Source organism: Diaphorina citri, unplaced genomic scaffold, assembly GCF_000475195.1.
Source record: "Diaphorina citri unplaced genomic scaffold, Diaci psyllid genome assembly version 1.1 scaffold1408, whole genome shotgun sequence".
Lineage (NCBI taxonomy): Eukaryota > Metazoa > Arthropoda > Insecta > Hemiptera > Psyllidae > Diaphorina > Diaphorina citri.
In genome coordinates this window covers 66,535-90,908 of record NW_007378834.1, presented here as the reverse complement: position 1 = coordinate 90,908, position 24,374 = coordinate 66,535, and the positions used below count along the sequence as shown (strand labels likewise).

Below are 24,374 nucleotides of genomic sequence, written 5' to 3'. Positions count from 1 at the left end.
AGAGAGAGAGAGAGAGAGAGACGAGAGAGAAGAGAGAGAGACGAGAGAGAGAGAGAGACGAGAGAGAGAGAGATCTACAAATACGAAAGAATTTAGTTTTTGTATGACGTGAGAGGACAATATGATGTGTGAACGGAGGAAATTGAATTCTGTGTATGAGTGTTATGCCACAACTGCCACACATACGTAGATTTATAGAGATAAATTAAATTCTATAGCTACGGACGAGTACCTACTGAACTACACGAATCTATACATTCAATAGGAACCAAATAACCATCTATCCTGACTCAAAGGAACCAAAAAGAGGACAAAGCTCTTGTTGGGCTCATCCGCCCGAAGGTCGTTTGCCAACAAGAGGTGATTGGCTTATCCCGGCCATTCGGCCGGTATAATAATAATAAAAATTACATAATAATAATAAAAAATTGAACTTGGTCTCATTGCTAGTATTTCATTCAAGTGTTTCTTTCTCGGATGTTTCAGGAGCAGGGCACACGACGCCAAAGCTGGAAAGCCACACCTCGCGAACGAAACAGAAGACCTCTCCCCTCCCGTCCCAGGGTCAACAGAGTGCGAGGAGGAGGGGGGGAATATCTGTGCCGACCTGTGTCCGAAGAAGACGCCACCAGCTATGTGAAAAAAGATAATAATAATAAAAATTAAATAATAATAAAAAAATGGAACTTGGTCTCATTGCAAGTGTTTCTTTCTCGGATGTTTCAGGAGCAGGCACACGACGCCAAGCTGAAAGCCACCTCGCCCGAAGAAACAGAAGACCTCTCCCCCCTCCCGTCCCAGGGTCAACAGAGTGCGAGGAGGAGGGGGGGAATATCTGCCGAACCTGTGTCCGAAGAAGACGCCACCAGCTATGTGAAAAAGGTAAGACAACAAGGTCGAACAATGTATAAAAGGTAAAACAAAGGACCAACAAGGTAAAACAAGGCCCAACAAGGTAAAACGAACGTCCAACAAGGTAAAAAAATAAGGTATAAATGGTCCAACAAGGTAAAACAAAGGTCGAACAAGGTAAAGAAAGGTCGAACAAGGTGACACAAAGGTCGAACAATGTAAAACAAAGCTCGAACAAGGTAAAACAAAGGTCGAACAAGGTACAAAGAGGAGAATTTTGCCGAATAAAGATAAAAAGCGTCCCAGGGTCAACAGAGTGCGAGGAGGAAGGGGGGCATATCCGCCGAAGCTGTGTCCGAAGAAGACGCCACCAGCTATGTGAAAAAGGTAAAACAAAGGTCCAACAAGATAAGACAAAGGACGAACAAGGTAAAACAAAGGACGAACAAGGTAAAACAAAGGTCCAACAAGTTTAAACTCACTTTGTGTACCCTGCCATTAGGGGTCTTACAGTAAGTTGCCTACTCTGTACAAGTAGTGCCGCCTACCTATGTCCATATATTTCGCAAGTATTCCCATTTTCTATCCAAATACTACGTTCTTATTTTATGATACCTATCTAGGTATCTTGAATTTTTTGGGCCTAAGTTAAGTAATTCCGATTTCTCTCCTCCCTTCCAGGTGGTTCCCAAAGACTACAAGACGATGGCCGCCCTGTCCAAAGCCATCGCCAAGAATGTCCTCTTCTCTCATCTGGACGAAAACACGCGGTCCGACATCTTTGACGCCATGTTCCCGGTAAACTGTTTGCCAGGGGAGTCCATCATAACACAGGGAGACGAGGGTGATAACTTCTACGTCATAGATCAAGGAGAAGTAGAGGTGAGTGTGGATCGCGGGTTCGATGCCTGCCCCGGGCGAACTTTATGCTAAACAACAGAAACCAAGGCGTTAGATATTGCGTGGATCAAACAAGTTTGAATTTGATCCAACGGATCTCAAACATGGTATGTACTTGGATTGGTCCAGCCTAGTTAGCTTGGAAGGTAGCCCGTCTGCCTTGTAAGCGCTTGGTCGCGGGTTCGATTCCCGCCCTGCGTGGCGCTGACTTTACCTTAAACGTATAAGGTTCGATCTCGGACGGCTGGCTTTCTCCTTTCCTGTCCTCTTTTCGATTCCCGCCTCAGAATAAGAATAACATAGAAGGAAGGTTTGGGTCTTTTTACATATCAAGGTCGAAGGACAGTTCACGAACAGCTGACTAACCAAATTTGTTTAGTCGGCTGACAAAACTCTTCTCTCATTGGTGGAAATTTTCTGAAAATTATTGAAATCTTTGTTTACATTTTGCAGTCCCGGTCCGTATTTTCAATTTCCCCCGAATTTCTGAATGGTTTTTATGAATTTTTAAAGTCAATAATGGATAAATAAGATAAGATACCCATCGAATTTACTTAGAAGTTGTTAAAAGTAAATTATATTTCGCAAGTATTCCCATTTTCTATCCAAATACTACGTTCTTATTTTATGATACCTATCTAGGTATCTTGAATTTTTTGGGCCTAAGTTAAGTAATTCCGATTTCTCTCCTCCCTTCCAGGTGGTTCCCAAAGACTACAAGACGATGGCCGCCCTGTCCAAAGCCATCGCCAAGAATGTATAAGGTTCGTTCTCGGAACGGCCGGTTTCTCCCTATCCTGTCTTCCTTATCTCTTCATTTTCGGGACGATAAGACCTTCAAAGTTAAAGTCAAACCTCTTGAAAATGTGAATGTAAAAAAACACACACACACACAATATTTTTCCTTCTCACATAAGGTTCGTTCTCGGAACGGCCGGTTTCTCCCTATCCTGTCTTCCTTATCTCTTCATTTTCGGGACGATAAGACCTTCAAAGTTAAGGTCAAACCTCTTGAAAATGTGAATTTAAAAAAAAAAAAAAAACACACACACATTATTTTTCCTTCTCACATAATTAAACGAAGAAAAATGGTAGCAATTTGCCTGGCAGACAATGTGTTCGTGACAATAGGACATTGAATTCTGAACACGAGAGTATACTATAAGAATAAGACGATATGAAATCCAAGAATGTCCTCTTCTCTCATCTGGACGAAAACACGCGGTCCGACATCTTTGACGCCATGTTCCCGGTAAACTGTTTGCCAGGGGAAGCAATCATCACACAGGGAGACGAGGGTGATAACTTCTACGTCATAGATCAAGGAGAAGTCGAGGTGAGTGTGGATCGCGGGTTCGATGCCTGCCCCGGGCGTGACAAAAATGGACCTTTTTTTGGGAACCAACTCACCTTTTCCCCCCGGGCGAACTTACTGCTAAACAACAGAAATCAGAGAAATAAAGAAATTATAATGTAAAGGGGTAAAAGAAGAAAAAGGAGAAGAAGAAGGGGAAATAATGAAAAAAAAAAAGAATCAGTGAGAGAGCTAAAGTGAAAAAGGGAGAGAAAGGGAAGGAGAGATAGAGATAGAAGAGGGAGAGGAGAGAGAGAGATAGAAGGAGAGCACCTGCTATAACATTCGTGTGACAATGATGTGAATAACAGAAATCAAGGCGTTATAGATATTGCGTGGATCAAACAAGTTTGAATTTGATCCAATGGATCTCAAACATGGTACTTGGATTGGTCCAGCCTAGTTAGCTTGGAAGGCAGCCCGTCTGCCTTGTAAGCGCTTGGTCGCCGGTTCGATTCCCGCCCTGCGCGGCGCTGACTTTACCTTAAACGTATAAGGTTCGATCTCGGACGGCTGGCTTTCTCCTTTCCTGTCCTTCTCTTTTCGATTTCCGCCCTTGGCGACCTTTATCCTAAACAGATGAGCTTGCGGATCGATTCCCGCCCTTTGCGACCTTTATTCTAAACAGATAAGCTTGCGGACATCTTGGACGTTCTCCCAAATTGGGTAGTACATCCCTAAAGGGAATTTCGCTAAACAGGAAGGCAGAAGGTTCCCGGGGCATTAAAACTGAACTCCAAATGAGTTGTTAAATAAATAAAATGCTTTCTCCCTCTCCTCCTCTTCACCATCCAAATTAAGTTCCTCCCTCCCTGCCTCCGTCCCCTCCAACTTTCGTCTTTCCCCCTGTCTTTGCCTTTGACAAATGAAACATCGACAATCCAGCTTTTCTTTCTTCTTCTTCTTCTTCTTTCTTTTTCTTCTTCTTATTAGTCTTTTTTTCTTTTTTTTTTCTTATTTGTCTTCTTTTCTTTTTTTTCTTCTTCTTCTCTTTCTTTTTCTTCTTCGTACTCTTCTTCCTCCTCCTGCTTCCTCTTCATTCTCTTTTTCTTCTTCTTCTTCATCATCATCCATTTTCTCTTCTCCTACGTCTTCTTCTTCTTCTTCTCCTTCCTACCCCTCCTCTACTCTTCCTCTTCTTCCTATTTTTTAGGGAAAAGGAAGGAAGGAGAAAGCAGGGATCCTGATCGAGTTTTCGGAGATTAAAGAGAAAGCTAAAGCTCAACTGAGAAAATTTTTAAAAAGCACAAAGGCTCCTGGATTAGTTTTTCTCCTGTCTCTCTTTGCTACTTATTCTTCTCTTACTCCTTGAACTTGGAAGTACAAATTGAAATGCTTATTGTTTTGTCTCGTCTAGTCTCGAGTGTTTTTCATTCCTGGGTAAATGATTCTTTCAAGAGGTTTGATAGAGGAAATAAATATGGGGTGCCCGCATTTTTGTGGGGTTACCATAATATCTGGAACAGTAAGTCAAAATATACTCCTTTTCCTCCTTTTTCAAAAGGAGCTGTAACTGCTAAGGTCTTATATATCGTCCCGAAATCGAAGAGAGAAGGAAGATTTGATAGAGGGAACTGTAACTGCTATGGTCTTATCGTCCCGAAAGCGTAGTGAGAAGGAAGACAGAATAGGAGAAAGCCAATGTTCTGATCCAAACCTTCTCTCTTCGCTTTCAAGACGGTAAGACGTCCGTTGTCACAGTTCCCTCTATCAAACCTCAGCAGTCAGGCTAGTTAGCTTAGAGGGTAATCCGTGTTGTAAGCGCTAGGTCGCGAATTCGATTCCCGCCCGGGGCGGATTTCATCCAAAACAGATAAGGTTCCTTCTCGGAACGGCTGATGGCTTTTTCCTATCCTGTCTTCCTTCTCCGCTTTCGGGACGATAAGGCCTCAGTAGTCACAGCCCCCTCTATCAAACCTCTTGAAAAAGGAGGAAAAAAAACTTTGTAATTTACCTACTGTTCCAAATATTGTGGTAACCCCACAAAAATGCGGGCACCCCATACTTACCGTCTTTCCTCTATTCCCCATTGTATTGAAACAAAAAGCTATGCCAGAACAAACTTTATTTGCTTAAGAGAGAGAGAGAGAGAGAGAGAGAGAGAGAGAGAATGAATAAAACTGGTGACAGAGATAGAGACAGAGAAAAGGGTGAGGGAGGAAGAAAGGAAAAAGCTAAAAAAAGAATGGCGAAAAAGAGAGAGGGAGGGAGAGAGAAAGGAAGAGAGAGGGAGGGAGAGAAAGGAAGGAAGAGAGAGGGAGGGAGAGAGAGAAAGGAAGAGAGAGAGGGAGAGAGAAAGGAAGAGAGAGGGAGAGAGAGAGAGAAAGGAAGAGAGAGAGGGAGAGAGAGAAAGGAAGAGAGAATTTGCTTAACTTTCATATTTTTTTAACTTTCTATTACAATAATTTAAAATTTTCTTCTCTCTTTAGCTCTTTCTTTGAGAGGAGCTATTTTTTATTCTTCTTTTCCATTTCCCTTCTTTATTTTTTGTTTTATTTCTTTGAGCTAATTCTTTCTTCTTTTGTTCTTACCCTCATTATTATGCTTTTTCTTTTCTACTTCTTCCTATAGTTATTCTTCCTCCTAGTTCTCTTCTTGTGTTATGTTATTATTTCTTTGTAGTAACTTTTGTTCTGGTTTTATTTATTTTCATATTTCTTTTTCCACTTATTCTACATTTTTCTTTTCTTATATCTAGCTTTACTTTTTAGTTCCCATCTTTTCTTCATATTACCCATTTCCTTTCTTTTTCATCTTACCACTCTTTCTTCGTCTTCTCCTCCTCCTCCTCCTCCTCCTCCTTCTCTTTTTCTTCTTCTCCTTCTCGAGTTTCTGTTCCTCCTTCTTTAAGTTTTTCTTGGGGCTTTTTTTAGCTACTTGAATTTTCCCTCTGTCTTTTTCCCTCTATTTGCCTTTTGTTTTCCGTCCCCTCACTCTCCTTCTTCGTCTTCTCCTCTTTTGCTTTTTTCTCTATTGGGATTTCCGTTTTAGTTCCTAAAAAAAAAAACGAGAGAAAAAATAGAATAAAGTTGTGAAAACACGAAACTTTCTCCGATGTTTTCTCTCTTGCTTCCTCCTTCTCATTCTCTCTTGCCTCCTCCTTCTCATTCTCTTTTCTATCCCCCTTTTTCTCTTCCCTTTCCTCATCTCTCTTCCTAACACAGCTACCTCCTATTCCCAAATTGTATTGTACAAACGGCACGTAGGTATGTACTTTTTTTATTTCCTTGTCTTGACGTCATCGCGCCTACGGGAGCGTATGCCGTGACGTCAAAGTTCACGATTTACCGGTATTTTTTAAATCGATTTATCTCGGGATCTAGGCTACGGGAGCGTATGCCGTGACGTCAAACTTCACGATTTACCGGTATTTTTTAAATCGATTTATCTCGGGATCTAGAACGGGAGCGTATGCCGTGACGTCAAACACGATTTACCGGTATTTTTTAAATCGATTTATCTCGGGATCTAGAAGTTGTAGAAGAAAAAGAAAAATTCCGTTGGTCTTCATTTCTCCTGCTCTATGACTTTGAAACATCACCCAAGTAAGCGCAACTGATCTATTGCATATTTATTTTTAACTAATGTTAGAGTTTAATAATCCCCTCTTGTAAGGAAACATAAGTCTATACAAACAGTGAAAAGAAATAGAAGAAAATAGAAACGGGAATACTGAAACTGAAAAAGTGAAAAGGTATTTGAAGACAAGATAGAGGGAGAAGAGTGAGAAAGAGAAGGAGGGAGAAAAGGAGGGAAATGGAGAAGAGGGAGAGAGAGATATCTAAAATGGAAAGAATTTAGTTTTGTATGTCGTGAGAGACAATATGATGTGTGAATGGAGGAAATTGAATTCTATGTATGCCACAACTGCCACATAAGAAAAATTCCGTTGGTCCTAATTTTTCCTGCTCTATGACTTTGAAACATCACCCAAGTAAGCGCAACTGATCTATTACATATTTATTTTTAACTACTTATCTTCTTTTCTTTCTCTCCCTCAGGTGTACGTGAATAACGAGCTAGTGACCAGTGTCGGAGAGGGCGGTAGTTTCGGGGAGCTGGCTCTCATCTACGGGACGCCGCGCGCCGCCACTGTGCGCGCCAAAACCGACGTCAAACTGTGGGGACTGGATCGGGACTCATACCGGCGCATCCTTATGGGCAGTACTATTAGGAAGAGAAAACTCTACGAGGAATTTCTATCCAGAGTTTCTATTTTGGGTGAGTTGAATAGAATAGAATAGGTGTGGGGACTGGACCGGGACTCATACCGGCGCATCCTTATGGGCAGTACTATTAGGAAGAGAAAACTCTACGAGGAATTTCTATCCAGAGTTTCTATTTTGGGTGAGTTGAATAGAATAGGTGTGGGGACTGGACCGGGACTCATACCGGCGCATCCTTATGGGCAGTACTATTAGGAAGAGAAAACTCTACGAGGAATTTCTATCCAGAGTTTCTATTTTGGGTGAGTAGAATAGAATAGAATAGGTGTGGAGACTGGATCGGGACTCATACCGGCGCATCCTTATGGGTAGTACTATTAGGAAGAGAAAACTCTACGAGGAATTTCTGTCCAGAGTTTCTATTTTGGGTGAGTAGAATAGAATAGAATAGAATAGAATAGGTGTGGGGACTGGATCGGGACTCATACCGGCGCATCCTTATGGGTAGTACTATTAGGAAGAGAAAACTCTACGAGGAATTTCTATCCAGAGTTTCTATTTTGGGTGAGTAGAATAGAATAGATTCTATTCATGGGTAGAAAAGAATCAGGATTGTCTTAGGAAGGGGCAGTGAGCTTGGAGGTTGAGAATAAGTCATCCTATAGTGTGTCCAGATCAATGTGGCAGCAAAAAAATGGGCATTGTTGCCAAACATGTCACATGTGCAATGGTAGAGAATCTTTAAAAGGAGAAGGTATATTGCAAGAAAACCTCTTTTTTAGCCGCCATTTTGGAAAAATCATTACGGTACGGGATTACGGTACATCCTAGAGAAAAAATGTAAATGTAAAAAATGTAGGAAATAGAAATACAAACAACTTTCTCATTCATTATTATTAGAAAAAAATTACCGAAAACGAGATATTCTCAAAAAACCCCTTTTTTTAGCCGCCATTTTGAAACGGGATCGACCGTTACGGGATTACAGTACATCCTAGAGGAAAAGTGTAAATGTATGAAATGTAGGAAAGAAAAAAACAAACAACTTTTTAATCTATTGTTATTAGAAAAAAATTAGCTGAAAAGAGATATTATGAGAAAACCTCTTTTTTGGCCGCCATGTTCGAAAAATCCTTACGGTACGGGATTACGGTACATCCTAGAAAAAAAGTGTAAAAATATAAAATGTAGAAAACAAAAAAAGAAACAACTTTTCAATTCATTGTTGTTGGAAAAAAATTACCGGAAACGAGATATTGTGAGAAAACCTCTTTTTTGGCCGCCATATTGGAAAAATCATTACGGTACGGGATTACGGTAGTCAAAACCCCGTTTTTGGCCGCCATTTTGAAAAAAGGCCGCCATTTTGTTTGTGTGCATGATTTTCGGTGTCACCCCTTCCTAAAAGTTTCATATTTTCCCAATGAAGGTCCATACCAAATTTGGTGCTTTCCTGAATAAATGCAGCTTTTGGCCAAAATTGTGACGTTGGGCCACCCACTAAATAAGGGTTTAAAAAAAAAAAAAAATAATAATATAAAAAGAGCTGGAAAAATGAGAAAAGTTTGAAAATGGTAAACAGGAAACCCCTTGAAAATTGTAGTTAGGTAGGCAGCACAATGGGTTTCTGGTTTCTCGCATTTTACATAGTTGGAACTATGTACGTAATATTTTCAATGGGAAAAAATGTTGATATTGAAAAAGTTCCAAGATTAGGTAATCTCCCCCCTCCACGCATCACAAATCCCCTTCCCCTCCCCCTCCATAAGACGAGATGACGGACGGTAGGTACGCAAAGTGAGTTGAATTCTCGAATTAATCAGATTGCTCCGAGAGTTTAAACTCACTTTGTGTACCCTGCCATTATGGGTCTTACAGTAAGTTGCCTATGTACAAGTAGTGCCGCCTACCTATGTCTAAATATTTCGCAAGTATTCCCATTTTCTATCCAAATACTACGTTCTTATTTTATGATACCTATCTAGGTATCTTGAATTTTTTGGGCCTGAGTTAAGTAATTCCGATTTCTCTCCTCCCTCAAAATTGTAGTTAGGTAGGCAGCACAATGGGTTTCTGGTTTCTCGCATTTTACATAGTTGGAACTATGTACGTAATATTTTCAATGGGAAAAAATGTTGATATTGAAAAAGTTCCAAGATTAGGTAATCTCCCCCCTCCACGCATCACAAATCCCCTTCCCCTCCCCCTCCATAAGACGAGATGACGGACGGTAGGTACGCAAAGTGAGTTGAATTCTCGAATTAATCAGATTGCTCCGAGAGTTTAAACTCACTTTGTGTACCCTGCCATTATGGGTCTTACAGTAAGTTGCCTATGTACAAGTAGTGCCGCCTACCTATGTCTAACAAGGGCATGCAGTCTTGAATGAACCTATACCGCTGCCGTTGATTCTCAAGCTAAAAGGAACAGACTATATAGGTTCTGTAACAGATAAAGAGGATAGTGGTGGGAGGCACCGAGCCCTTGTCTCTGTGTTGTTATTATTACTATTATTGTCATTATTATAGTCTGTGTGAATGTGCAACTCTGCATTTGAACACGGAACAAACACGGATTCGCCACAGGATAGACTTGGCTGTTTCCAAATAGAAGATGGCACCTTTCATAGAAATTTTGCACAAAAAAAAAAAAAATAAATAAAATAAAATAAAATAATAATAATAAAGAAATAATAATAATAAAAAAAAATATGTCAACCCAGTTAGCTTGGAGGGTAGTGCGTCTTCCTTGTAAGCGCTAGGTCCTAGGTCGAGTCTCGCTCGGGGCAGAGTTTATCCTTATTAACAGATGAGCTTCGTTCTCAGTCAGACAAATGCAAAATCCTTTCGTTCAATTAGGGATATGGAAAAATCCGTTGTACCTTGTACAATTGTACATGAATACATGATACATGGTCCATAGGTGTTTCGATATTACCTACCTACCTATAGTGTGTCCAGATCAATGTGTCAGCAAAAAAATAGGCATTGTTGCCAAACATGTCACCTGTGCAATGGTAGAGAATCTCTAAAAGGGGAAGGTATATTGCACAGTGCTTCCTCCGACAGTGAAACAAAGTCAGGTAAGGCGATATCCACCTTACCTGTTCTGGAATCCAACCTCTGAACTTAGAGCTACCTCTGCATTTTAGAAGAGAGAGTTTATCAAAAATAGACCTTTACCTGAATTGCAACAATGTAAGGATTTCCTGCAATCTGATTGGTTCCTTCATTTTGAGTTGATGACTCATTGCTGTCACATTGATCTGGATGAACTATAGTTAGCTGGGATGGTAGCCTTTTATTCCGGCCCGGAGCGAATCTTATCCTGAGCAGATAAGGTTCGTTCTCGGAACTGAATGGTTTTATGAATTTTCAAAGTCAATAATGGATAAATAAGATAAGATACCCATCGAATTTACTTAGAAGTTGTTCAAAGTAAAAGTTTCGTAAAAAAGCAGAAATAATGTTTCAAAATTTCTGTAAAAATCATTCTACCCAGGAAATTATTCATCGTCCGGCACTGGTACCAAATCAGCTGATATATATAACCTTCGATTTGAAAAGTGTCTTTCGTTTTGGTCCAAAACGCTCCCTCTATGTTATTCTTATTCTGAGGTTCTCGCCCGTGGCGACCTTTATTCTAAACAGATGAGCTTGCGGACATCTTGGACGTTCTCCCAAAGTGGGTAGTTCATCCCTAATCCCTAAAGGGAATTTCGCTAAAACAGAAAGGAAGAAGGTTCCTCGGGCATTAAAACTGAACTCCAAATGAGTTGTTAAATAAATAAAATGCTTTCTCCCTCTCCTCCTCTTCACCATCCAAATTAAGTTCCTCCCTCCCTTTCTCTCCCCCCTCCCTCCCTGCCTCCATCCCCTCCAACTTTCGTCTTTCCCCCTGTCTTTGCCTTTGACAAATGAAACATCGACAATCCAGCTTTTCGTTCTTTCTTTCTTCTTCTTTCTTTTTCTTCTTCTTCTTCTCTTTCTTTTTCTTCTTCTTATTTGTCTTCTTTTCTTTTTTATTCTTCTTCTTCTTCTCTTTCTTTTTCTTCTTCGTAGGTACTCTTCTTCCTCCTCCTGCTTCCTCTTCATTCTCTTTTTCTTCTTCATCATCATCATCTATTTTTTCTTCTCCTACGTCTTCTTCTTCTTCTTCTTCTCCTTCTCCTTCCTACCCCTCCTCTACTCTTCCTCCCCTTCTTTTTTAGAGAAAAGGAAGGAAGGAAAAAGCAGGGATCCTGATCGAGTTTTCGGAGATTAAAGAGAAAGCTAAAGCTCAACTGAGAAAATTTTTAAAAAGCACAAAGGCTCCTGGATTAGTTTGTACTGATGTCTCTCTTTGCTACTTATTCTTCTCTTACTCCTTGAACTTGAAAGTACAAAATGAAATGCTTATTGTTTTGTCTCTTCTAGTCTCGAGTGTTTTTCATTCCTGGGTAAATGATTCTTTGTAAGAGGTTCGATAGAGGGAACTGTTACCGCTGAAGTCTTATTGTCTCGAAATCCAAGAAAGCAGAACAGTATAGAAGAAAGCCAAAATCGGAGAGAGAAGGAAGACAGGATCGGAGAAAGCCAGCTGTTCCGAGAACGAACCTCATCTGTATTTAGGATAAAGTTCGCCCCGGGCGGGAATCGAACCCGCGACCTAGCACTTACAAGGCAGACGCCTTACCCTCCGAGCTAACTAGACTGACGCTGAAGAGGTTTGATAGAGGGAACTGGAACTGTTCAGGTCTTATCGTCCCGAAATCGAAGAGTGTAGGACAGGATAGGAGAAAGCCAGTTCGTTCTGATCCAAACTTGTCTTCCTTCTCTCTTCGCTTTTGGGATGACGCTTTGGGACGGTAAGTCCTCCGTTGTTACAGTTCCGGTAAGTGTTACAGACGGTGTTACAGTTCCCTCTATCAAACCTCAGCAGTCCGGCTAGTTAGCTTAGAGGGTAGACCGTCTGCCTTGTAAGCGCTAGGTCGCGAATTCGATTCCCACCCGGGGCGGATTTCATCCCAAACAGATAAGGTTCGTTCTCGGAACGGCTGACTTTCTCCTATCTTGTCTTCCTTCTCCGCTTTCGGGACAATAAGGTTATAAGGCCTCAGTAGTCACAGCCCGCTCTATCAAACCTTTTGAAAAAGGGGGGAAAAAAACTTTGTAATTTACCTACTGTTCCAAATATTGTGGTAACCCCACAAAAATGAAAAATGCGGGCACCCCATACTTACCGTCTTTCCTCTATTCCCCATTGTATTGTTGAAACAAAAAGCTATGCCAGAACAAACTTTATTTACTTAACTTTCATATTTTTTACTTTCTATTACAATAATTTAAAATTTTCTTCTCTCTTTAGCTCTTTCTTTGAGAGGAGCTAATTTTTATTCTTCTTTTCCATTTCCCTTCGTTATTTTTTGTTTTATTTCTTTGAGCTAATTCTTTCTTCTTTTGTTCTTACCCTCCTTATTCTTCTTTTTCTTTCCTTCTTCTTTCTTGTTCGTTCTTCTCCTCCTCCTTATTGTTGTTCTTCTTCCTTCTAGTTCTCTTCTTGTGTTATTCTTTCTTTGTAGTAACTTTTGTTCTGGTTTTATTTATTTTCTTATTATATTCTTTTCCTTCTTTTCTTATAGCTTTACTCTTTACTTTTTAGTTCCCATCTTTTCTTCATATTATTTCCTTTCTTTTTTATCTTACCACTCCTTCTCCTCCTCCTCCTCCTCCTCCTCTTTTTCTTCTTCTCCTTCTCGAGTTTCTGTTCCTCCTTCTTTAAGTTTTTCTTGGGGTTTTTTTTAGCTACTCGAATTTTCCCTCTGTCTTTTTTCCCTCTATTTGCCTTGTTTTCCATCCTCTCTCTCCCCTTCTTCATCTTCTCCTCTTTTGCCTTTTTTTCTCTATTGGGATTTCCGTTTTAGTTCCTAAAAAAAACGAGAGAAAAAATAGAATAAAGTTTTGAAAACAGGAAAGTTTTTCTGATGTTTTCTCTCTTGCTTCCTCCTTCTCATTCTCTTTTCTTCCCCCCTTTTTCTCTTTTCTTCCTCCCCCCCTTCCTAACACAGCTACCCCCTATTCCCAAATTGTATTGTACAAACGGTACGTAGGTATGTACTTTTTTTATTTCCTTGTCATGACGTCATCGCCTACGGGAGCGTATGCTGTGACGTCAAAGTTCTCGATTCACCGGTATTTTTTAAATCGATTTATCTCGGGATCTAGAAGTCGTAAGCTAAATTTTATGACTTGACTTGGACTCGAACCACCAACCTCCAGATTCGAAGTCCACGGCGCTAACCACTACACCACTGAGGTTGGAATAAAAAAAAGTATGTACTATAATTTTCAGTACATTTAAGTACATTTTAATTTCATTTTAGTTCACAGTTGAGTAAGTGCAAGCATTTGGTACGAAAATTATTGTACAGTATGAAACAAAAGTTCTGTAGGTAGGTAGGTCTGATACGGGTCCTATGTTTAGGATACACTAGCGCAGAGGTTCTCAAACTGGGGGGCGTGGAGACAAATCAGGGGGGGGGGCGCGAGCTTTTCCTTTGTACCCTTGGTTACAACGTTGACATTCTTGGTCAAGGTTGATGCACAACACCTACCTACCTACCTACTTTATTATTAAAAATAAAAATATGTTTCTCAAAGTTTCAAGTTTCAAATTCTCGTTTTGTTATTCCATAAAACCCATAGGTAAAAATAATATACCGAGGGGTTGGGTAAGGTAGGGGGGGGCGTGAAGAAATGAGAATATGCCCAAAGGGGGCGCCACGCAAAAAAAGTTTGAGAACCACTGCACTAGCGAATCGAAAAACCCAAAGACTAGATCGAGCCCAAACCCTGATTTTTTATTATTATTATTATTATTATTATTATTATTTTTATCGTCAAGAAATTGATGAAAGTTCAAACCGGTTAAAAAACATGTTTTCTCAAAAAGGGCGTCTATGTGGCTCCCAGAGACCCAATCGGCCTGAAATTACAAAACTTCTTCTATACAATGTTCATTTTGTTCATGAACATCTTTGCCATGAACATCAACTTTATGTTGCAACATCTTTGCCAAATTTCATTGAACCAGTAAAACACTTTTCTTAAAAGTTTCTAAACAAATTTCATTGAACCAGTAAAGCACCTTTCATAAAAGTTTCTAAACACCCTGTCGAAATTTCGACTGAAAACCGTTGTAGCGTGTGTGCTCAAATTATTTTCTACACAAAGACACAATAAGTTTCTAGACACTTACCCCTACAATAAATTTATATCGTATAGGTACCTATACAATTATATAGAATTTATACGAAATATATAGGTAGATACATAGGTGTATAAAGTAATTTATAAAGCACACAGAATTTGTATTGAATTCAATTATATGGGGCTTCATTGTGCGAGCTTTTTTTTCAATGAAGTTCCATTTTATTTCTCATTGTACCTTGATTTTTCTACTGTATAGATACCTTGTGTGCTTTATTTTGCACCGTTTTTTTCTCAATAAAGAAGCATAGCTCTCAATAAAGAAGTATAGCTTGTGACAACAAAGAGAATTAAAATTGCTTTTTTCCATTTTGATAAGAGTAAGCGCGTTTGCGTCCACATGTGCGAATTTTAGTGTGTAATGCAACATTCGTGTTGCATGTTGCGAAAATGTGAACCCAGCATAATAGTTACCTTGGAAGGTAGCACGTCTTGCCTTGTAAGCGCTAGGTCGCGGGTTCGATTAACGCCCGGGGCAGATTTTATCCTAAACGGATAAAGTTCGTTCTCGGAACGGGTGGCTTTCTCCTATCCTGTCTTCCTTCGCTTTCGAGAAACAGCTCCCTCTATCAATCCTCTGCAATATACCAGAGGTGTACAGGTTGAGTTAAGCTTATACAAACCTACGAATCTTCTTCTTCTTTTACTTAGTCTTTTCCCACCCAAGTGGGGTCGACATTTCGTGTTGGTACTAGGTACTGGGCGAGACTACAATCCAAACCCTACGAATATGAACCTACGAATCTGCAATATAAAAAAAATCTGGTGTGAACATCACACGACTTTCCTAATCCTATTGAATGATGCTTATTTGGGGTGTTCTGTTGTAACATTTACAATATCTCTAACCGTTTAGTCGATATAGCTGAAAACCGCCAAAAAGCGGTCGAAACCCGCCAAATAGCGGTCAAAATACCGCCAACCGCAGCACCTATTCTGTAACTTATAGTGTATTATCTAAATCTAACAGAATATTAAGATAAGAAGGAAAAGTTACATTTTGTTTTTTAATTTTAATTTTTTGGAAAGATTTTTTTCTGTTTTTCATAGATTTCGTAGAATGATGTTTTTCAGTAGGCGTAAGTCATATACGGAAATGGAGTGCCGTTTTTATGTAGACATAAGCGTAAGCAATATGACCCGTGGAAAGAGAGAGAGAGAGAGAGAGAGAGAGAGAGAGAGAGAGAGAGAGAGAGAGAAATAAAGAAATTATAATATAAAGCGGCAAGAGAAGAAAAAGGAGGAGAAGAAGAAGGGGAAATAATGAAAAAAAAGAATCAGTGAGAGAGCTAAAGTGAAAAGGGGAGAGAAAGGGAAGGAGAGAGAGATAGAAAGAGAGGAGAGAGAGATAGAAAGAGAGGAGAGAGAGATAGAAAGAGAGGAGAGAGAGATAATGAAAAAAAGAATCAGTGAGAGAGCTAAAGTGAAAAAGGGAGAGAAAGGGAAGGAGAGAGAGATAGAAAGGGAAGGAGAAAGAGATTGAAAGAGAGGAGAGAGAGAGAGAGATAGAAAGAGAGGAGAGAGAGATAGAAAGAGAGGAGAGAGAGAGAGAGAGAGAGAGAGAAGGAGAGCACCTGCTATAACATTCGTGTGACAATGATGTGAAATTGTGAATTGTAGAGAAAATTCAAAGCAATTTAAGAGAGAAAAGGAGAGAGATATCGAAGAGGGGCAGAGAGAAAGAGATAAAGAAGGAAGAGAGAGAGAGAGGTATGAGATAAATTGAGAAACAAAGAGAATGGGATGGAAAATGACATTTGTGAACTACATACCAAATTTCAAGTCTTTAGCTTATACCGTTCCCGAGATATTGTTAAATTACACCGAAAACCGCCAAAAAAACGGTAAAATGCCGCCAACTGTTGCATCGATCTTAACGAAAAGTTTCCTATCGTATCCTTGTCACATTTGACAACTGCAAACCAAATGGAGAGAGAGAGAGAGAGAGAGAGAGAGAGAGAGAGAGAGAGAGGGAGAGGGAGAGAGAGAGAAAGAGAAAGAATGTATTGGGATATTGGGAATGAAGGAAAGGAAAAGAGAGATAGATAGGGGAGAAAAAGAGAAAGAGAGAGGAAGAAAATTGTGGATACAAAATCAAGGGGAGAGAGAAAGAGAGATAAAGATAGAGGGAGGAAGAAAATGGCGGATGTAAAATGAAATTACCGGTTGGAAGAATTGATCCCTAATTTGGAAGAGGACATGAGAAGGTAGATAGAGAAAGAATGAAGAAAGAGATGGGGAAAAAGGAGGGAGCGAAAAATAAAGGAAAGAGAGGCGTGTCGCATCCTTGTCACATTTGACAGCTACATACCAAATTTCAAGTCTCTAGCTCTTACCGTTCTCGAGATATTTTGTTTACAGACAGACACACAGACATACACACGGACCAATGGCTGAAACTTTGGATTTAGGCTCTAGGGACCTCAAAACGTGTTTTGACACTAAAAACTGACCATCAAAAATTTGACCCGATTACATTACTTTCCTTCCTATAGGATAAGGAAAGTAGAAAAGTGTGTATGTATTTGAATTTTAAATCCTCTATTACTCTATTCTGATTTTGTGCTGTCCCACTTTGTTTCTTCCCCAGAGAGTTTGGAAAAGTGGGAGCGACTCACAGTGGCGGACTCACTAGAACCAGTGTCTTTCCAGGATAAGGAGGCTATTGTACGCCAAGGACAGCCAGGGGATGACTTCTATATCATAGTGGAAGGTAAGAGCCAACTTGATCCAAGTGCTTGGCGTTTGATTTTCAACACGAAGTGGTTTTTTTTAAGGGAAGATCAAATTTTCAACAGCCATTATCAAGTTGAAGACTGAATATCAGTCGAGTTAGCTTGGAAGGTAGCTCGTCTGCCTTGCAAGCGCTAGGTCGCGGGTTCGATTCCCGCCCGGGGCGAATTTTATCCTATCCTAAACAGATTTAGGAAGACTTATATATAGTATCCAAAGTAGGTCAATTAATATAGGTATAATATACTTTGTACGTTGTAATTTTAATTTTTCCTGTATACAGGGTGTCCCAGAATTTATGCTTCAATTGTTTTTATCGAAGCCTGTTTGAAATTTCGAAAAACAAAAAAACCCGTAACTTTTTGATTTTAAATGCGGATATTTTGGCAATATCGCGATTCGCCAAAAAATTCGCAAAGTCCTTGAAACGGGGGCCAACTTTAAAATCTTAAATAAGAACCCCCAGAATTTTTTGCTGGTCCACGAACAAACTACTACCCAGTCTACAAATTTGAATTTTCCATGAACAATTTTGCAAAGTTCAAATGTGGAGTATGTATGGAGGTAGTTTATTTAGATACCATTATTTGGCTGAATCTCTTGGGACTGGGGACACTAGACTCGTATGGAGGAGGTCCTAAGACCAGAAATCTGAACAATTATAACCACAGCGCCTTTGAATACAATAGTCTTATGTCAAATGTCAATTCCGCTCCGCGCTCCGTCAGAGAGTGCGATCAAGTGAAATCTTAGTCTAAGGTACGTCCACACTTTTGTCGATATAGTGTGGACGCAGCTTGGGATAAAAATAAAACATCATACAACAGACCTAGCCAGAAAGAAACGGTTTCGAAAAGTATCCAGAATCCCCACTAGAGGGCAGCATGCGTATCATTTTCCTGCAACCGATGAAAAATTCCCATTGGACGGAAGTTGCATGGCGCAACTCTTGAAAATATCAACGATCGTTTGAGCGGGTAACCTTCTGTCATACAAAACAACAAAAATTCTATTTTTTTTATTTGTATTTTCTAAAAAAAAAAATAAATAAATAAAAAGTTTCAGTGATTTTGTTATCACCGGCTATTAAAGATAGGGGTTAGAATTTTTGTTAGTTTTTATTTTTTTTCTTTCAATTATTTTGTTTTGAGAAAATAATTTTAGTGTGAAGTCTTTTCGTAGTTAGTCCGGTGTGCTCTTTCTGATAAGATCGAAATATTTTTTCTCTAATTTTGTTGTTTTTTTATTTAAGAAAGTCCTCTAGGTTAGCTAGTCGTTAGTCGGTAGATAAGTCAGTGTTTTTGAAAAATAGAAAAAAGTGTTTTTTTACGTTTCGAAAAATTAACACCAAGATTTGACCGACTTTCATTTTCCTCCTTCGACGTCTAAATACGATCAAATTCTTCAATCAAAAAATAATCCAGTGGTCTTTCGTGGTTAATTAATTCTAACTCTCTCTCTCTCTCTCTCTCTCTCTCTCTCTCTCTCTCTCTCTCTCTCTCTCTCTCTCTCTCTCTCTCCCTCTCTCTCCTATTTGGGGATGATAAGACCTCCGTAGTTATCAAATCTGACATTTAGGGACAGTCCATTTCACTTTCTGAGAGTCCCGAGACCATCAAGATTGAAAATAGGAATTTGATTTTTGGGTCTAAATTTAAATATGAATCATTAGTGCGATCTATTTGAAGCACAAATCACCGATCGAAATGAAGTTCCCATTTTTGGTGCTTCCCCTATTGGCGGAAGAACATGAAATTTGATTTTTGGGTCTAAATTTAAATATGAATCATTAGTGCGATCTATTTGAAGCACAAATCACCGATCGAAATGAAGTTCCCATTCTTGGTGCTTCCCCTATTGGCGGAAGAACATGAAAAAATGAAGAATTGAATTGGCTATAACTCCGGCCCTGGTTGTCGGACCGAGCTCAAACTTGTATGAAAGTACTACGTTTTTTAAGACCTATGATATGATGTACACTCTGCATTTCAGGCACGGCACTAGTACTTCAAAACACAGTGGAAGAGGAAAGTCCTGTAGAAGTTGGTAAACTGGGACCGTCTGACTATTTCGGCGAGATCGCGTTACTCCTGGATAGACCGCGTGCCGCCACTGTCGTAGCTAAGGGGCCTTTGAAGTGTGTCAAACTAGATCGAGCGAGGTAAGCTATTATTTTCACCGCGTTTCTTTTTCTTTTTTTTAGTAATGAAAAAACTGTTTACTTTGCACTCATGTTGTCTGTATCGTAGGAGACCCATACTGTAGTATACCTCTCATCAGATGAACGACAAGAGACACAATACTTTCCATTTACCTCACCTTTTGAAACATTTGAAATCGAAATACCTACGAGTACGAGTTAAAAGTTAGGCAAAAGCCATTGGATGGGCAATTGAAAAAGTGATATAAAGCACCAACAAAGTACAAACTTTGAAAAAATTGGAACTTTTGAAAGAAAAAACATCAGGGGATCCCAAAACGGATATTTCCACCCATTTCCCGATTTTGAAAATTTGGACCAATTGCAATTCTTTCATTACTAGTATAGCTCCGCTATACTGTAGTTAAAGAAAGTAAAAAGATATGTCAACATAGTTTTCAAAGGCCCAATTGTCAAGACCTCGTTTTCTTCCCATTTAAATATAGACATTTTTGGTGTTTGATGATGAATTTCTGATGTTTGCCAATGAAGATTATTTGATGGCAAATACATTACCAATAAAAAAAGTCACTTTACTCTTGAAATTAAAAAGAAAAGAAAAAAAATGTTTTCAAAGGCCCGATTGACAAGACCCGTATTTCTTCTCATTTCCGCAGATTCGAGCGTGTCCTAGGCCCGTGTGCAGATATTCTGAAGCGAAACATCACCCAATACAACAGTTTTGTTTCCCTCTCTGTCTAGTACCTCGTTGTCATGGCGACCAATCAACATCATCTTCTTCTGCCTTTTATAACGACCTTATGGTAAGAATAGTAAGAATACAAACTTTACGTAGATACCATTTGTTGGATCATAATCACTTTTTTAGACTTAAGGAACTCTAAAATGGGTGAAATTGAATAAATAAACCCAAAGTTTTGTTGGAGTTTTCCCCATTTTCCGAAGTTTTAGTCTATTTCAATTCTTCGAATGTTTGGACCGATTTATGTATGTTGGGATGATTGACCATCAGGCCATTTTTCCAAGCCATCAGGCAGTCGAACTAAAGTGTTTGTGATTGCATTTCTTGTGTAAGTTTCCTATACACTTCAATTTTAGATTGAAATGGAGCAATTGGTTTTGAGATATACTTAACATTAATCAAGTAATTTCTAGCGTGTACACTGTACAATACATATTAGGTCTTAGAAAAATGTATATTATATGTGTTTTTTAAGGGATTTTTTTAAAAAAAAAAAAAAAAAAAAAAAAAAAAAAAAACAGATAATGTTCGTTCTCGAAACGGCTGACTTTCTCCTATCCTGTCCTTCCTCTCTCCCTCTCTCTCCTATTTGGGGATGATAAGATCTCCGTAGTGAAAGTTCCCTTGATCAAATCTGACATTTAGGAACAGTCCACATTTCACTTTCTGAGAGTCCTGAGACCATTAAGATTGAAAATAGAGACCTTATGGTAAGAATAGTAAGAATACAAACTTTACGTAGATACCACTTGTTGGATCATAATCACTTTTTTAGACTTAAGGAACTCTAAAATGGGTGAAATTGAATAAATATAAACCCAAAGTTTTGTTGGAGTTTTCCCCATTTTCCGAAGTTTTAGTCCATTTCAATTCTTCTTCGAATGTTTGGACCGATTTATGTATGACCTTATGGTAAGAATAGTAAGAATACAAACTTTACGTAGATACCACTTGTTGGATCATAATCACTTTTTTAGACTTAAGGAACTCTTAAAATGGGTGAAATTGAATAAATAAACCCAAAGTTTTGTTGGAGTTTTCCCCATTTCCCGAAGTTTTAGTCCATTTCAATTCTTCTTCGAATGTTTGGACCGATTTATGTACGTTGGGATGATTGACCATCAGGCCATTTTTCCAAGCCATCAGACAGTCGAACTAAAGTATTTGTGATTGTATGTTCTTGTGTAGGTTTCTTATACACTTCAATTTTAGATTAAAATGGAGCAATTGGTTTTGAGATATACTTAACATTAATCAAGTAATTTCTAGCGTGTACACTGTACAACACATATTAGGCCTTAGAAAAATGTATATATGTAGGTATTCTTAAAAAAAAAAAAAAAAAAAGTGGTTTGAAAAATGTATATATTTAGGTTTTCTTAAAAAAAAAAAAAAAAAAGATGAGTGTTCCACCGCCGTTTTTATTTTTATTTCTTAGCAATGAAACAACTGCTACATTAGACGCATGTGGCCTGTGTCGTAGCATGCCCATCCCGTAGTATGCCTCTCATCAGATGGGCGAGAAGAGACATAATACTTCCCACGTAGTTTTCGACGCCTGTGGCCTGTGTCGTAGCATGCCCATCCCGTAGTATGCCTCTCATCAGATGGGCGAGAAGAGACACAATACTTCCCATGTAGTTTTTAATTTTCCAATATCTCTCTCTGTTTCAGATTCAAATACAAAGTACAAAAGAAGTACTAGAACTACTATTGGACTCTTGAGAATAATCTAAAAGAAGTTATAGCTAATCGACTCATCTACAAATGGTTATACTGACGATAAATACCACAATAGTATCCAGAACTCAAGATCATCTTTTGCAGTATTTTTGGCTCTCTTCATTGTCACAAATATGTACCACAATTTTGTGCTGATCATCTTTTGCAGTATTTTTTGGCTGTCTTGATTCTCATACCACAATAATTGTACTCAGTATCCCTCTTTTGCAGTACTTCACTGTCAAATAATACAAAGTACAAAAGAAGTACTAGAACTACTATTGGACTCTTGAGAATAATCTAAAAGAAGTTATAGCTAATCGACTCATCTACAAAAATGGCTTACACTGAGGATAAATACCACAATAGTATCCAGAACTCAAGATCATCTTTTGCAGTATTTTTTGGCTCTCTTCATTGTCACAAATATGTACCACAATTTTGTGCTGATCATCTTTTGCAGTATTTTTTGGCTGTCTCGATTGTCATACCACAATAATTGTACTCAGTATCCCTCTTTTGCAGTACTTCACTGTCAAATGGTTGTAAGCTGGTTAGGATTTGGGTTTGCTGGTCTACTCCTCTCCTAGCTCGACAGCCTAAATAAGTCTAAATTGTGAGTCTTTGACAGCAAATAACTACCTAATGTACCTACTTGTATTATTTACATTAATTAGGAAATAAAATACTTTCTCATTACATAGAGTGTAGCTTTGCTATACTTATTGTACTAGGAAGTAAAAATCTCGATTGTCATACCACAATAATTGTACTCAGTATCCCTCTTTTGCAGTACTTCACTGTCAAATGGTTGTAAGCTGGTTAGGATTTGAGTTTGCTGGTCTACTCCTCTCCTAGCTCGACAGCCTAAATAAGTCTAAATTGTGAGTCTTTGACAGCAAATAACTACCTAATGTACCTACTTGTATTATTTACATTAATTAGGAAATAAAATACTTTCTCATTACATAGAGTGTAGCTTTGCTATACTTATTGTACTAGGAAGTAAAAAATTGAAATTGTTTATCATCATTAAAAATTTTCCTCTTGAAAAAATCCTTGGAAAATGAGTTTTTTTTTTTTTTTTTTTACAAGGTGGCATTTTTTATTATTATTGTTAAACGATATTTTTATTTTATTAATTTTAATGGTAAGCAAACACTAATGCCTTTTGCTCTTTTGTGCAAAATAGTCAGGTAAAAATAAACAGAAAAAAAGTTTCAGCTTTACTATAGGTATTTGACTGATTTTACTTTTAATAAGTAGGACTGTAACTTATAGTGTATTATCTAAATCTAACAGAATATTAAGATAAGAAGGAAAAGTTACATTTTGTTTTTTAATTTTAATTTTTTGGAAAGATTTTTTTCTGTTTTTCATAGATTTCGTAGAATGATGTTTTTCAGTAGGCGTAAGTCATATACGGAAATGGAGTGCCGTTTTTATGTAGACATAAGCGTAAGCAATATGACCCGTGGAATTGGTCAGAAAAAAAGCCAGGAAACACGTTGCTTATCCCAGCTGCATTGAGGTGTTTCCCTCATGATAACGGCATTAAAAAAAAAAAAAAAAAAAGTTGAATATTCAGATAAGGTATATCCATTTGTATTCAGAAATCCTGACTTTTCTCCTCTGTCTCTCGCACATTTTCACTGTTTTGTCTAGAATCTTCAAAAACATAAAAAATAACATGTTAATTTTACTACATAACATGAAATTAAATCATTTTAATTTGACTTTATATGAAATTAAAACATGTTAATATTACATTAACACATGAAATAAAATAAAAAAACTATTTGAAGATAAAATTAATTTTTGTATAAATTTAAATAGATAGGCTCTAGATTTAATAAATTTAAGAGAAATTTTGTTTTAAATAAATTGAGTTTAAAAAAAAAAAAAAAACTATTTTGTGCCAATAAAACTGCAAGATGTTTTTATTTTATTTTTTTCTAGTTTTCTTTCATAGGAGTTTTTTTTTTTTAAGTTGAAATTTCCATTTGTGGCACACTCTATGTAGGTATTGTTGGTCTGCGGTTATGGTTACATTGGATACATAATTTTTTGCTGGGTCCACGAACAAACTACTACTCCAGTCTACAAATTTGAATTTCATGAACAATTTTGCAAAGTTCAAATGTGGAGTGTTATGGAGGTAGTTATTTAGATACCATTATTTGACTGAATCTCTTGGGACGGGGACACTAGACTCGTATGGAGGAGGCGTCCTAAGACCAGAAATCTGGAACAATTATTACCACAGCGCCTTCTCTTTGAAAGTACCAATAGTCTTATGTCAAATGTCAAATTCCGCTCCGCGCTCCGTCAGAGTAGGTGCGATCAAGTGAAATCTGTAGTCTAAGGTACGTCCACACTTTTGTCGATATGTGTGACGCAGTGGGATAACAAATAAAACATCATCAACATACCTAGCCAGAAGGAAACGGTTTCGGAAAAGTATCCAGAATGCCCAACTAGAGGGACATGCATGCGT

The 24,374-nt window shown here is 38.4% G+C and overlaps 1 protein-coding gene across 1 annotated transcript; it reads left to right on the top strand.

Moving 5' to 3' along the window:
* Window positions 1-726: 726 nt before the first annotated feature.
* Window positions 727-22,074, top strand: LOC103515736 (cAMP-dependent protein kinase type I regulatory subunit; the record flags this gene model as incomplete). The annotated part of the gene is given in 7 exon segments (XM_017446794.2): window positions 727-882; window positions 1,534-1,734; window positions 7,108-7,327; window positions 17,110-17,232; window positions 19,245-19,413; window positions 20,070-20,216; window positions 21,830-22,074. Coding segments are annotated over 6 exon segments (954 nt in total), but the record flags the coding sequence as incomplete, so codon positions are not given.
* Between the last annotated feature and the right edge of the window lie 2,300 nt (window positions 22,075-24,374).